The sequence below is a fragment of the Betta splendens genome, chromosome 9 (genome assembly GCF_900634795.4).
Source record: "Betta splendens chromosome 9, fBetSpl5.4, whole genome shotgun sequence".
Lineage (NCBI taxonomy): Eukaryota > Metazoa > Chordata > Actinopteri > Anabantiformes > Osphronemidae > Betta > Betta splendens.
The window spans coordinates 3134770-3149992 of NC_040889.2; the positions used below are offsets into that span (position 1 = coordinate 3134770).

At 41.6% G+C, this 15223-nt stretch overlaps 1 protein-coding gene across 3 annotated transcripts; it reads left to right on the forward strand.

Annotated features, from left to right (window-relative positions):
• The first annotated feature begins 1119 nt into the window (after window positions 1–1119).
• Window positions 1120–15223, forward strand: plxnc1 (plexin C1). Of its 3 annotated transcripts, XM_029160354.3 has the most exons (32): window positions 1352–1468; window positions 1993–2176; window positions 2374–2505; window positions 3153–3287; window positions 3360–3460; window positions 3560–3665; window positions 3743–3908; window positions 4079–4181; window positions 4347–4422; window positions 4670–4711; window positions 4810–4943; window positions 5078–5257; window positions 6312–6420; window positions 6507–6686; window positions 6761–6928; window positions 7019–7118; window positions 7236–7337; window positions 7778–7881; window positions 8002–8043; window positions 8123–8247; window positions 8333–8531; window positions 9007–9153; window positions 10405–10573; window positions 10647–10747; window positions 11357–11432; window positions 11857–11891; window positions 12012–12107; window positions 12437–12600; window positions 12684–12831; window positions 12922–13062; window positions 13143–13217; window positions 13781–15223. In XM_029160354.3, the coding sequence occupies exons 1-32, from the start codon at window positions 1461–1463 to the stop codon at window positions 13883–13885; spliced, it is 3753 nt and encodes a 1250-aa protein (XP_029016187.1). In that variant the 5' UTR covers window positions 1352–1460; the 3' UTR covers window positions 13886–15223. The 3 variants fall into 3 exon arrangements, with proteins under 3 accessions (XP_029016184.1, XP_029016185.1, XP_029016187.1); XM_029160351.3 differs by having other exon boundaries at window positions 1120–2176; XM_029160352.3 differs by having other exon boundaries at window positions 1120–2176; window positions 2383–2505.

Here is a 15223-nt window from a genome sequence, read left to right on the forward strand (position 1 = left end):
ATCTTTTGAATATGATACATGTTGAAAAGTTGCTTTAAATATAAGTTGCAACCGGTGCACACGCTATTGGTAAATAACAATCATCATTTTTACACAAAGTGCTGTAATTACTAGCCAGCGCTTCCTGTGCGTCACATCCTCATGCACGCGCGCTACCAAACACCTTGTTTCATTAGCTACTTTTAACACACGCGGACACATTAGGAGAACAACGAAGAACAGTATGTAGTTACATTATTAGTATTATTTTAATGTTGCTGTATTATTCTTAACATGGTTTTATAAATCGGGTAAGTTAAAAATGAAACCACTGACTTCAATTCAGGTTTTAAACTCTGTGTCGCTTAACCGCAAGATGGCAGAATAACACTTCTCTAACGTTATACTTTTAAATCACTTACAAAACTCTTCATTTCACTGAAGAAAAAAAACAAACATACCTAAATACAACATAAAACACAAGTTCACTCCGATTCCTTTTTATCTACCGACGAGCTGTGCTCGAAGAGCTTATTTTTCTTCATTATTGTTGTTATTGCAATTGATCCACTCTGCTATGGTGACTATAGTGAAATTGTTATACCATAAATTGAATTTTTTCAGATATATTTTTATGAGGAAGGCAGCGGCAGAGCTCATACTAGAGGTCAGTCAGACACCACTTTATTTAGGAAGTGAAGGAGCATCATTGGATCGTTCTTGATGGATGCATCATTATTAGTTGGTGACGTCATTCGTTTAGACCACGGTTTTAAAGCAGGCCAATAGCAACATTATGCAGTTTTAATGAAGGCTCTCTGGTTCATTCTTCTTGAGGTGAGTAACACAGTGTAAATGATCAACAGCCACAGGAGAACAGCAGAATAAAGAAAAATGTGCAAAAATGGAACATAAGCTATTACCTGTTTACATATTTACGGTACTTTTATTTATTAAAGCACACAGGTCAATGGGTTCACTAAGTCCAGACCATATCGAAATACTTAGTGAGCGTTTTAAAATCACAACATTTCAGATATAATAAGGTGTCCACAGTTTTGCTGCGCGCTCCCTCCCACCATAATCTGAGCACTTCTTGTTTCTGACAGCGGAGCGCTGCGCTTTTACGCACGGCTTTCACTGTAGTGGAGAGCAGCGTGCGATGCAGACCGTCGCAGTGTCTCCCTGTTAAGCGCTGCTGACAATGGTCCTGTTACTGGCTTTAGTTGTTATTCTCTCGGGAGAACCAGCTCTGTGTCTGCAGGAAGAAGGAGCTTTCACTTTGGATGGAGACATCCGCCAGTTCGCCGTGACCACCGACACGGTTTACATCGCCACAGAGGAGACGCTGTACCAGCTGAGCCACAGCCTGACACTGGTCCAGAGTCTGAGCCTGAGGGGGGTTTTAAAGGAGGGGAAAAGCGTGGAGGAAGCGCAGTTTCACCGCGTTTCTGAGACGACGGAGCGGAACGCAACGTTTCATGTCCACGTATTGTTGCCATTTGTTGCGAACAAGTCTCTGGTCAGCTGCGGTGCGACTGGCAATGGATGTGGATATTGTGAAGTTCTGGACTTAAACAACATAAAGAGAGTTATCCATAGCGAGAGGATCCAGGTGGGACCATTGAGGCGAAGCAGCGGGTCCGTCGCATTTTTGATGAATATAGAGAACGGAGGGACTTACATTCTGACCGCGTTACGGAAAAACGAAAGACAATCCAATAAGTGTAACACCGGCTACAACACTGTAAACATTTATGATACAAGTGATGACCAACGTGGAGGTATATTTTCTGTTGCCGACACCCAAGCCACACCTTTGATCGACAGTGATGTGGAGTTCGTGGACGGATTTCAGATCAATTCAACAGTATATCTGCTCTCCAACGTACAGTCAGGTCTTAGAAATAACAAAGTCCGACTCGTTTGGCTGACAACAAATTCCAGTAAGACTCATACTCTGAAGTCTCTGCGCGGTGCGACTCTCGTCGTTGCTGATGGAGCAGAAAGCAGCAGACTTGTGGCCTCCTCTGTGATCCCGGGTGAACCGCCGGTGCTGTGGAGCGGAGTGTTCAGTGTGGACGGAGGACAAACCAACACGGAGCTGGTGGTGTTCGACATCAGCCCCGATCTCACAGGAGCGGTCGATCCAGATCCAGATTTCTGCTATGGAACCTGTACTGGGTCAAAGCCGACGGTGGGTCCGTTAATTAACAATTACTGATGAGTGAGTTGTAATGACTCAGTTTATTATAATGTTAAGTAGTTTATACAAGTATTTATTATTCAAGAGGTGGGGACCAATATTTACCTATTTTTATTTGTACCTTTTGTGCATTTGTGGTGACAAAGTAAATACTTAGAGTCATACTGTATGTGATTATCTGTGTATAGGATCCTCAGCCAAAGAGGCTGGAGCCAAAGGCAGTTCTCCTCAGACAGAACTACATGACCTCTGTGTTGGCGGTGAGGCAGAGGGCCTGGATGGTTTTCTTCATGGGGACATCAGATGGACAGCTCATTAAGGTTTGTAAAAGCTGATGCACTGCATCATCCTGAATTCCTTGCTTGTTTGTGAACCCCATCATTTACTGTAGACCAAACAGATAACAGGACTTTTTGCTGGTGTATTTCTGATTCAGAGTTTTTGATTGTTGTGAAAGATTAACTGTAAGATGCTATCAACATGTTGACCACTTTATTTTGTCATAACTTCGTCTTAAACACTGAAGCCCTTTTCTTCTGGGTGAGAAGCATCAGCAGTCGTTGCTGCAGCTTTAATGGCATAGTATTTCTTAGAGAAGTGGCCTGACTCCCTCAGAAACATAACAAGAAGATAGCTACAGTATAACCTCATAGTAATTGACTTCAGTAGCAAATGGTGTTTCCATTATCTCGTCAATACAGTTTTTGTGTGTTAAACTGTAGCATCTACTGTTAGTTCCTTGTCTTTGGGGAGGGCTTGTCAGAAAAAGTGATACAGGTTGTAAAATAACTTCATAAAAACTTGTAGTTGAACTGTAAATAAAATGTAGGCTACAGGATCTATTTTCATTGATTTAGCTTTTTTTAATTACTGGTGTTTTTTAACAGTCGTTTAGACCTGCACAATGTTCTTTCATTCTGCATGGCTCATCTTTTATTGGAGAAGTCTATTGTTCTTTCTTCTTCAGCTTGTTGTGGACAAGAACTACCACCCTGCATGTTTCACAGTGCTCTACAAAGCCAACGACAACCACCCAGTGTTTCCCAAAATCCATCTGGATCAAGTGGATCATAAACATGTGTATGTGGCTTTAAGACATCAGGTAGGACACAGCAGGTGTATTATGTGTAAGGTAAAACATATGGTCCATATTTAACTTAATGTTTTGTTCCAGGTAAAGCGTGTACCTGTATCAAACTGCAGCACATTCACAAACCTACAGGAGTGTTTGTCTGCTCAGGATCCAAACTGTGTGTGGTGTTCGTCTAAACGCAGGTCAGAACCATCACTAACTACTGGTCTGGATTGTGACATTTTACTGTTGACAGAATAAAACAGTACTAAATTTGCTTTTAACATGTTTTGTTTTTCTAGCTGTGAATTTGAAGATGACTGCAAAGACTCAGAATGGTTGTCTATTCCTGAAGATTTCCATAACGATCCAGTTTCCTACAAACTTGAAAGGAGCCACGTTGGCCAGGTACAGGTTACATCTGGGCTTTGACCCAGAGCCAGTTGTGTCTTTCTGTGCGTCATCAATGTCTCCTCCTTCCTCAGCTCAAGCTGATCGTTCAGACACACCTGACTACGAGCCAAAAGGATCCGTCTGGCTTTGCCTGTCAGTTTGTGGGAGCATTTGGAGAGATGTGTGATAGGAACAACCCTCCTCCACAGTTCCCACAATGCACCTGCATCCTAAAAAGTGGGACACTTCCTGATGAAGGTCAGTAAGTTTTAATGATTATTAAAAGGAACATCTCACAACACACACACATTTTTTGTAATATTGTATATAAAAGAAAAATATTAAAACTTTTCATTAATGTGCAATTTAAACTTGAATAACATGTTCTTTGGTGAAAATGACAAATGAGTCTTAACTTCTCTTAACAGGCCTCAATCTCACAATTCGGTTTAGACTTGGAACCGTGAATTTCACAGAACAACTGAAACTAAACAACTGCTCTAACATCAGAGGATCACCAAGTTCTTTCTTGTAAGATCATTTATATTATTAAGATTTTTAATCGTGCCTGTTTCAAATATTTTCACAGAGACTGTTTTAAAATGTTACTGAAAAACATTATACAGTAGCAGATTAGCTTTTATTTTCAGATAAGATCAACTAAATACAATATATAATAATGTTTTCCTTTTTTAGGTGTGAGCATTGTGTGAAGTCTGGATGTGGTTGGAGTAAAACTGGCTGTTCCTGGGCAAATCACGGAGAGGGAAACGTAAATATGCCTGTTTGGTCCAAAATAGTGAATGTGTACCTACAGTATCAGTGTAATTATAAAAAATATTTTCGCACACGCTTGTTTTTTAAAGTTAATCCTTGTCCATCCTCTATTTAACATATATATAACATAAAAGAGCAAATTCAAAAGTTATAGTTCTATTGAGATGTTGTATGTTGTCAGCTAATGTCAGTTAGTGAAGCAGCCACTCTGCTGAATCACTTCCCTCTGTCTGTTCCTACAGGCCAGTGTTTGCCAAACCATAAAGTCAAAGATGAGCTTTTCTGTGAGTGAACCCTTCACACTTACAGCTTTTGTTTCAAGTTACTAGTTACTACAAGGTACAACTAATGTTTTAAATAGTAATCATTGCTTCACTGTCAGCCCCCAGAGATCTCCTCCATCTCTCCCAGAGTCGTGTCTTTCTACGGCAGGAACCATGCAGTGTTGTCAGGTTACAACCTCAGTGATGTGACAAGAGTGAGGTTTCAGAGAGACACGGCCTGTGCTGCACAAGAGTGAGTTTGACTGACAAACTAAACCTTTGGGGTTTTTAAATAGAACATAATGTAACATGTGCAGCGTGTGGCATCTCCCTAAAAACAGCAAAACTGTGTCTGTGCATGTGTGTCTTCCTCTGTGCTCTGCTCAGGTCTCCCGTCTGGAACAACACTGGTGTGAATCTGACGTTCCACATTCCCAGTACAAATTATAAAGGTGTGGTCCGAGTGTGTGTCATTCTACCAGATGGCAGTTGCCATGGCAATGGCACAATCTCCTACCAGTCATCACCCACGTGCATCGGTACTGAACCGAACAGCACCTGGTTCAGGTAAGTTTGAATCAGTGTGAAGTCTTATTCTGCTGTTTCTTTGTATCAGCCACAGAGTTAACATATGGATTATTAGGACTGTGATGGTCTAATGACTATGTCTCTACCTTCTTTGGTGTCCACCTAAAAAGTAGAAATGAAGAACCCACTTAGTTGAGCAGTAAAATGTGTTAAAGTTAGATTAGTTTGAAAAGCAGTTAATGTGATTCAAATTTCAGAAAGTGTTTTCTTTGTAAAATAGTCACTTAATTACTAATAAGACTGAAAAGTCAAAGACTGCATCACTTCTGAAGCACATTTCCATAGAGATGCAACATACATTCAAAATACAGCTAGTCTGCCAGCTGACAAACAAATGAACCTGAATCAGGTTGTTGTTATGTGATTAAGACACAGGCCACAGGCTGTCTTTAGATGTACTGTTACGGTTTTGTCAATACATTTTGCTGCATATTTTAGGAAATATTGTTAGTAAGTAAGAAGACTTTAGAGAATGGGGGTCATCAGTTAAGGAAAGACACACTTCCTCACGTAAACACCTTTGACTTTAAGAACAGTTCCTGCAGCAACTGAAATGTTACTTCTGTTTTTTTTTTCAGCTTACTGACACTGAGGAGTCATCAAACTTCTCCTTTAGGCAGCATTTGCTTAAGAAGCATTGTTCACAGATTTGAACTAATTAGGGAGACAAGATCATATTTCCTGGTACTTTGGTGTGTGAATGGCGGCGCTATGAGCGAACTGACAAAATGGTTGTACTGTATACATATGTACAAAAAAACTCTCCTTAGCAGAATCTGTATCAAGTAAAGAAATAGGCAAAAGTGTGACTAGTGTAGACCTGTTAGTGTAGACCTGTAAGTAAAGGTTACATGTAAAGGTTTAATTGAGATTTTAGACAGACATAAGCAAGGCAACACCACTCCCTTCTAAAAGTAGTAGAATAGGGAGTGTCTACAAGGAACCACAGCCTGACAAAGGCTTACATGCCTACTTAAGTCTATAAGTCTATATTCAGATCTTTTGTGACTGTCTGTTGATGTGCGTCCTTCAGTGGAAAGAGAACTATCACAATCCATGGATCCAACCTGGAATTTGTGGAAGGGGTCATTCACAGCCACAACCCACAAGAAGTCACACTACCCAGAAGCAGCAATTCTGTGGTAGGTCCATAGCTGAGCACAGCGTCTTGTTGTTTTACATTTATGTCTTAATCACTGCTTTTTATCTGTTTTATTTTATCCTACAGAATTTAACATATGAAACACCTGCAGCAAAAAGCACCCAGAAGTCCTTTTTCAGCTCTGTGTCTCTGAAAGTAGCCAATGAGACCTTGTCTTGTTACACAAACTTCAAACACCACCCAGACCCTGAGTTCATCACCTTTAAATCTCTCACAACAGTGGGCTACGTGCTCATCACCTTAGAGGTAGTTCACCTTTGTATCACACGTGACCAGACACGGACATTCATGCGTAACAGCAGCATTTTATTCTGTTTTAGAAAAAGAAGGATGAGCTGGAGATGACGACAGCAGAGTTGTCAGTGTGGGGCGTTCACGGTGGAAAACAGCACCCCTGCATCATGACTGGCAAAGAAACCAGCAACAAGACAGAGTTTTTCCACTGTCACATTAAGAACACCCCTAATGTCAAATTTCAGCAGTTGATGGTAAAGCTTCCATTTGCAAGAGACCATAACAAGTCAATGTTTTTATCAATGTACCATCAAGTCTCTGGTATTTTGTTTTACTTTTTACAGATAATGTATGGAGGCAAGATGATCACACTTGATACAACTTCCTCTCCACTGTTCTTTCTAATGCTGCTGGTATTTCTTTTGATACCCTTGATTATTGTTGGTAAGGGCAGAACGTACCCTCAGAAAGACATTACTGTGGTCAAACCTTCAGGGAGCTTCTGCTCTGTCTATTACACAGCAGTGTGCAAATGTGTTCTGTTCCGGTTCTGTCTTTCAGTGGTGGTGATTGTCTACCGTAGCAAACAAAAGAAGTTCACTGCCAGGATGAACAAGATGATGGAAGACCTCGAGCTTGACATCCGGAATGACATCAGACAGGGTCAGTAGCACATTCTTTTCTATAATCTGCCAAGGCAGACTCCACATAGAAAAAACCCTCACTCACTCCTTGACATGAGTGTTTGTTCATGTACACCTTTAAATAATTCATTAGGTCTGCATTACTGCACTAGTCCAGCAATAAGCTACAACTGCTTCTCATCGAGTGTCATTATAAGATCAAAATCTTTCGCTCCTTTGAACCTTCGTCTTCCTTTTCTTTAAGCATGTCTCTTCCTGTGTAGCAATCAGTCTTGGGCCAACAGACGTGCTTAGTTGGTGCGTTGCAGCAGTAGTAGACACTTCCACTACCTCTTTTTCTTTCTTACTTACTTTTGTCACTTCATTACCAGGAGGAAAATGCTTGTTTAATATTTTTCCTTCAGCCATTTAAGATGAGGTTTAGTGTCACTCAGCTCTCACAATAAATATTCTCCCCAGGTTTTGTGGATCTGCAGACAGAGAAAGCTGACCTGATGGAAAATGTTGGAGCAATTCCTTTTCTTGACTATAAGCACTTTGCCTGCAGAATCTTCTTTCCTGAGGTACAAAACAGCTGAGTGAAAGCAGATGTATGTTTGTCAAACTGGTGCTATACAATATCGAATATACTATCATTGCCAGGTAAAGAGAAGTAACAGACTCTTTATCTTATTGTTTCTCAGAGTGACCTTTTGATGGCGTCATGTATCAAAGACATGGGTCAGGTATAGTTTGACCATGGTGATTGTATAAGTTTGTTTAAATTCATCACTAATACATTATTCTGTCTGATTGTGGGATCAGGATGCAGTGACAGTTCAACTAGAGGCGTGTTGCCAGGACCTGTCCAGGCTGATCCAGGACCAGCTCTTCCTCACATCCATGGTGCATGCTCTAGAAGAGCAGAAGAGCTTCACTATCAAAGACAAGTTAGTCACACAACATCATTCAAACTAATTTCATAATAATAATGTGCAGGCCTACCTGAAGCCAGCATTTCTGTTCTAATTGCAGGTGTGCATTAGCATCTCTACTGACTGTAGCACTGCACAGCAACTTGTCATACCTGACAGAAGTGATGGAGGTCCTCCTGCAGGATCTAATGCAGCAAAACAGCAGCGGCCAGCCAAAACTGCTGCTGCGGCGCACAGAGTCAACGGTGGAGAAGCTGTTGACCAACTGGATGTCTATATGCCTCTATGGCTTCCTCCGGGTTTGTTGCCGTTTACATTTTGCTTTTACATTTTTATATTGTATTGCAACAACTGGGTTGTTGCAATACAAGATACTGACTGGGTTCACATGAAATTAAAGTCATTAAAGAGGAGTCCTAATTTCACAAGATACTTTTGATTCACTAACATTAATGTCTTTGAGTGATGTTATGAGCTCATGAGCAGCCTTAACCATTATTCTATAAGCTAGAGATGTCAGTTCAGTGACATTTAATGCTAAACCTCCCCTGGCAACAATTAGAGTGGTTGCAGTTCTCATGCAAAAACTATAGAATAATAGCTGTGGTCAAATGTTAAAAGATCCACCAAGCTGATTAAACTGGGGTGGACAAATATGGCTCAAACTAAATGTTCTCCTGTGGCTTTCATAGCTAAAGGTGTACACACAGTGACTAACTACAGCCCCTGTGTTTGTAACCGTGTACTGACTTCTCGTTTTGTGATCCTGAACAGGAAAGCGTTGGCCAACACCTGTTTCTCATGGTCAGCGCTCTCACGCAGCAGATCGCCAAGGGGCCTGTGGACAGTGTGACAGAGAAAGCCCTCTACACGCTCAATGAGGACTGGCTGCTGTGGCAAGCTCCGAATTTCACTTCACTGGTACACACACCGTTCATCGTCTCTTACACACACGCCAAATAAATAGCAACAAAGGCACATTTACATATCGTTCTGTGCCAGTGTCTTTTACCTTTAGTTTGCTATTTTGGTACATGTGGAAGCAGTGGTCACGCTTCTCAATTCTTAGTTCTGGTTTTGGTTTTTACCCTACAGACCTGTTTTGCAGCCCAACTTTAAGAAAGGAAGAGTAACTACAAATATAAATAGGCAAACATGTCCGTCATGATGACGGGAAACTAAATATTGCAAAATGGTTCCCCTGTGTATTTCTTGTATATGAGTTAAAATAAAATGTTACGTCAGGTCGTTGGGCAGAGGCCACGTTTTTATCAAACGCTGGAAAGCGAAACAGTTAAATACTTCAAAGAGACCTTTTTCACACAGGGTGTGGGTTTCTTGAACACACCCTACTCATCAGGGGCACAGAGAGGGCACTGAATGACATTAGCAGCTAGTTTTAACCAGAAAACTTTAGTTTGCATATAGAATTAAATACTACATATTAATAATGAAAATAATTTAGAGAACATGAACAAATTAGGGGAAGCTGACAGGATGGCATGGCACTATTGCATGTACGGTACATCCAGGGATAAATGAAATGATGGAGAAGAGAAATGTAACTGCATATTGTTGTTTTGCAATGATGTTCTTAATTCTATGGGTTTTCACAGTGAAACAAAAACGCAGAGGAATGTGTCAGTGTGGTTGCCACACAGTAACCTGTCACTCAGATAACATGGTTAAACATGCATTGCAGTCATTTTACCCTGAAAATGCATTTCCTCATCCGCCCTTCACTGTCTTGGTCTGTACCAACTCCTCAGCATTGTTTCGTTTAGCTGCTCAGTGTTCCCCCCACTATGTTCATCATGCAGTTGTTGCATTTTTGCCTTCAGTATCCTCAGCGTTTCCTCTCGCTGCTAGTGCGCTTGCACAGGCCACATGACCGCTTTATCTAATCTACACATGCTCAGCTACATCCATTAGAAGCCGCGAGCATTAACCCACAAGGCACAGAGGAAATGGAGAATGATGAGGCTTCAGCCTGTGCAACATCAATGTGAAAGCATTTTAGCTGCATTATACATTCCAGCCACAAACCTGGAACAATGCTGCCAATCGTGATCATCTTGTTTGATGTGAAACAGCTGTATTTTTTATGCTGGCAGTGTGGTATTGGTGAAAATATAATGATTTGAGAGTTTTTTTTCTGTCCATTCTCTGCAGAAGCTGAAGGTGCTGTTTGCAGTGGGCAGTGATGGAGAGGTCAGCGAGCCTCTGGAGGTCCAAAGCCTCAGCTGTGACACTGTAGAGCAGGTCAAAGAGAAAGTCCTTTCCACCTTCAGAGCCAAGTTTGGTTTCCCCTACAACACCGCCCTCAGAGACATTCGTATCGGTCAGTAGCAGCAGAGCTGGAGCTCGTTGAGTTCCTCTCAAGCTGTCTAACCATTTTTACTGCATCCCTACAGAGTACGAGAAGGATGGATCTTTTCTTCCTTTAGAGGAAGTGGATGCGAGCTCTAAGGTTATCGAAGAGGTGACAATGCTCAACACCCTCAAGCATTACAAGGTGAGAAACAAAGTGTGACAAAGTACCGCACATTTTTCACTTTTAATGTCAGGTGAAACAAAAAGGCACCCACATCAATAGTGCAGTGGCAGTTACAGTATCACAGTGCCCACTCAAAAGTCACAATTACTGGCATAGAAAATGCACGTGACATTGGAAGAAACAACAGTTTCACACAGTGGAGCCAAGGATCAAAACACAGCATCAAGACATAGCTAAAACTATGGCAGCTCATCATACACACGTGGACTGTGAGAGCCGGTGATAGTTTCCTTGTAGTTTGCTGTTGATTATTCTAACTAGATCACTCTATTGTGCATAACTGAGAGGAGCTGGAAAGTTGCTCCAGCATATTACAAAAACAGTGGATCAGAGAAAAAGTGATTTCCATGTGGATCAGTTAAGATATGAGATGCAAAATTCATGTAATATCATCCCTAAGTTCCAAATACTGTAGATACAATCCAGAGTACTGTTGGTTCAAATCATGTTATTTGTTGTCTGTATGACACACTAAATGCTTACTCATACAACCTATAGATATGCATTTAATTTTGTGTTGTGTTGTGCAAAATATATCCACCAGTGTCTTTCTCTGCACTCATGTAGGTTCCTGATGGGGCAACAATCAAAGTGCTTTCCAAGAGCACTCACCCTCCTCTGAGCCCACAGGGAAGTTTGAAGGGTGAGACATAAAACACTTCTTCTGACTAAACACAGGAGGATCTATATATATTAGTAAATGGGTCTCTACCTGAGAGTTTGCAGAAATGCCACATGCGGTTCAGTTCAAAACTCTGCCACCGCCTAAATGAGGAACTTAACATCTGCCCTTTCCCATAGCGGAAGTAGAAGTAACATACAGTAAACAGAATGCATTACTGGCTCTGGCTCACATACTATGGCCTTAAGAATGTCACAGTGACAGTGGCTCTTATTCTCTGCTGTCGCTTCACTAACGTAGCTAGCAATAAACCAGTTAGTTAAGTTAATAATAGTTAATAGTTAGGTCTGTCATGTTTAAATTCATAAATTGTAGCTATGAAAGAAATGATGCCTCAAAAATTAAGAATAACTTCTGTTATTGACTGTTCTTGTTTCCTTTTTAGATGATGAGAACTTCTCTGGAAAATATTTCCACTTGGTAAGCAGCATTCACAGTGTTCAACAGCACAGCATGGACATCTATCTCTGTATTATTATTTTCCTTCCATATGTTTTTTGACTTGTAAACACTTGTGATGCTGTGTCTTCTGCATTGCAGATTGATCCTGATGTTGTTGAGGACCAAGGAAAGAACCCAGAGAGGAAGAAGTTGAAACTGAAAGAAGTGCACCTCACCAAGCTGCTCTCCACAAAGGCAAGCAGAGCTGCTGCGTTTTATATCTACTGTACCACCAATGCAAGCAAAAGTGATAGTTACTGCCAGCAGCAGCGTTTAGACTAGAGGAAGGATGCATGCATCTACTGTATTTGACGCCCACAGCATGAGCTTCACTGAAACTGAAAGCTTTTCTAGAACACACATAGAGGTGCCACTTATGATTTTGTCTTTATTTAAACCAGACATTTATAGGCAGGGGCTGATAAGTTCTCTGCCTATAACCTCTTACCACGGTAAGACTTTTTGTTTGCTGCCCTGTAACTTTCAGAGCAGCACACATGACTGTAGCTTGTCCTCTGTCTAAGGTGGCTGTGCATTCATTTGTGGAGAACCTGTTCAAGTCCATCTGGGGGATGCAGCTCAACAAAGCCCCGCTCGCTGTCAAATACTTCTTTGACTTCTTGGACAGTCAGGCAGACAACATGAAGATCACTGACTCAGACGTCCTGCACATCTGGAAGACCAACAGGTACAACAGGATCAGAGAAGAAGATGTACTGTAATGAGCCTTCCTCATTCTAAAGCCATGTCTGCTGCTCTGCTTCTGTGCAGTTTGCCTCTGCGCTTCTGGGTCAACATCCTGAAAAACCCCCAGTTTGTCTTTGACATGGAGAAAACCCCGCATCTGGACGGCTGCCTGTCTGTCATCGCCCAGGCCTTCATGGACTCCTTCTCCCTCAGCGAGCTCCAACTTGGGAAGGTGAGACGGCGTGCACTGTGCCCAGTTTTCCTTTTCTGCAGGAGTTCTCCTAACGTGAATGTAAACAAGTTGAATACTACTGTGTTGCAGCATGCGCCCACCAACAAGCTCCTCTATGCCAAAGACATCCCCACGTTCAAGCAGGAAGTGAAGGTTTACTACAAACGAATCAAAGAGCAGTCGCCAGTCACAGACTCTGAGTTCACATGCTTTCTACAGGAGGAGTCAAAGGTACTGTCCATTTAAAATGGAAAACTAAATAGGGTGGAATCGGATGACTGGAGCATTGAATTGGTGACTTTTCCTTTCAGAAACACGAAAACGAATTCAACGAGGCCGGCGCCCTCAAAGAGCTCTTCAAGTATATTCAGAAATACTTTAAAGAGGTCAGTTCATTTTTTGGGTTGTCATGTGACCCTGTTTACAGGCCCGCTGAACCGAGAACGAATGATCATGACAGAGTTGGAGGGCGCCTTTAGCTCTCAGTACTGTAAACCTGCTGTCAGTGAAAAACCACAACACAGAGTGGAACTGGCACAAAGATGACTTGAGCTTTGACTGTAGTGTGAACAACAAAGTCTCAGAGCAGAGCTGAAGAAAGTCAGCTAAAACTTCATGTCTGTATGAGAATCACTGATGACATTGTTTTAAATAAAAACAGTAAAACAATGAATTATTTATACTAGTCTGGCCATGTTTTTTGGCTCTCTGGACTGTGCATCGAGGCAATTCTAGCGTTATGTTTGTGAAAGAAACAAGCTTCTGTGTGCATGTGTAGAGGAAATGAAACCTACAACCTCCTGATTTTACTTTGCTTGTCTGTCATTTCCTGTATTCTGCTTCCTTAACTCGACAGAAAAAAAAGCGTGAAAAAGTGTGAAACGTTTTAATTCAAGTGTGAAATGAGATTCAAAAGACAGAGACTAATCTGCCTTCTTCTATTCCTCAGATAAAAGACAAGCTGGAGCAAAATGGAGCTCCCACTGAGCTCACAGAGCAACTACACCATGTTAAAAACTTGTTTGATGGACTGAAGAGCTGCTCCTGGAACTGAGCTGATTAAAGTCAGCCATGCTATGAATGACCAAACCCAGACTGGAGGTCAAAATCTACACACATCAGTATGAGCATTAGGCTCGAGATGCACGTGACACAGATTCTGTTAAAAGCTCGGGGTTACAGTGGTTTTAGTGGTGTTTATAGATGCAGAAGTGGGTGAGTCATAGATCAGAGCCCATCGATATCTGCTGGCAGATCTTGAACCGATGGATTTTTAATGGTGGAAAAAAACAAACCACACCAGTGATGACACAATATCAAAACCAAAAACAGCTTCAACTGTCATTTATTGCAATGGATTTCAAATAAAACCTAATGGACAGCAATAATGTTTTTTTATAAACAGGATGCCACTTCACTCTGTAGTTTCCAGCAAAAAGTGGTGTAAGGGTCAGAGGTCAGGCTGGGAAACTGTGTCCCTGTCTTTCTGCACCAGAGATCCCAGTTCCTCCAGCTGCTGTTGCTGGGCGCTTTCCGGATCCTCCAGCCTCAGACGCAGCAGAGACACCTCCCTCTGATGCTGCTCCTCCTGCAGCACGAGACAGGAAACATTAGCCAGCCTTACTGGCACCCTGTGTATTGAGGCATCCACACACTCTCACACACAAGCCTTTTTGTGTAATATGGTGTTGCTGCAAAATCAATATGCATTTCACATACACACCCTTGGGTCATTTGTTGGTTTTGTTATATAGGTGCCACTTTCAATCAAACTGTGTCATGTTATTGTTTCTTGCGCTTTTTGTTTTCATGTCGTCCTCTGTCTGATGACTGCTTTTATTTGATACAGATGAGCTGTAACATTCAGACGTTGGATTTTGTGTGTTAGACCAAGTGTTGATTTCATTTCCGTAAAATTCAAGTGTTACATACCACGATCCACTTCCTGATTTTTTACACTGGATCTTTAGCTATTTTTTCTTAAGCTATTTTTTATTATCTGTTCATCTGTTTAGATCAAATGACCCAGCTGCATTACAGAAAATTTAAAACTACATGGTCTTCACATATACTTTGTGGAATGCTAGATAAAAACCCCTCAGATCCAAGCCGCAGGAAGGGGGTTGGTTTGGAGGCTAGGAGGGCGGGACTGACAGTGAAGGTACCATGGCCACCCAATGGGAGGCGGCAGAACTCATTGTGCCGTTGCTGCAGCTCCTGCAGCCGTCTGTTGAGTTGAGCTTGTTATTCTGAGAAGGATAAACGTCTAGAGCAGAACAGGTGGAAACGACACTGTCATTAAACGCCTGGCTTGTCCTGCTGGTACACAATTTTGTCTGTGTGTAATATGTTTTGTCAAATGTTTTGGTGAGATTAAATTAAATGCCTCTTA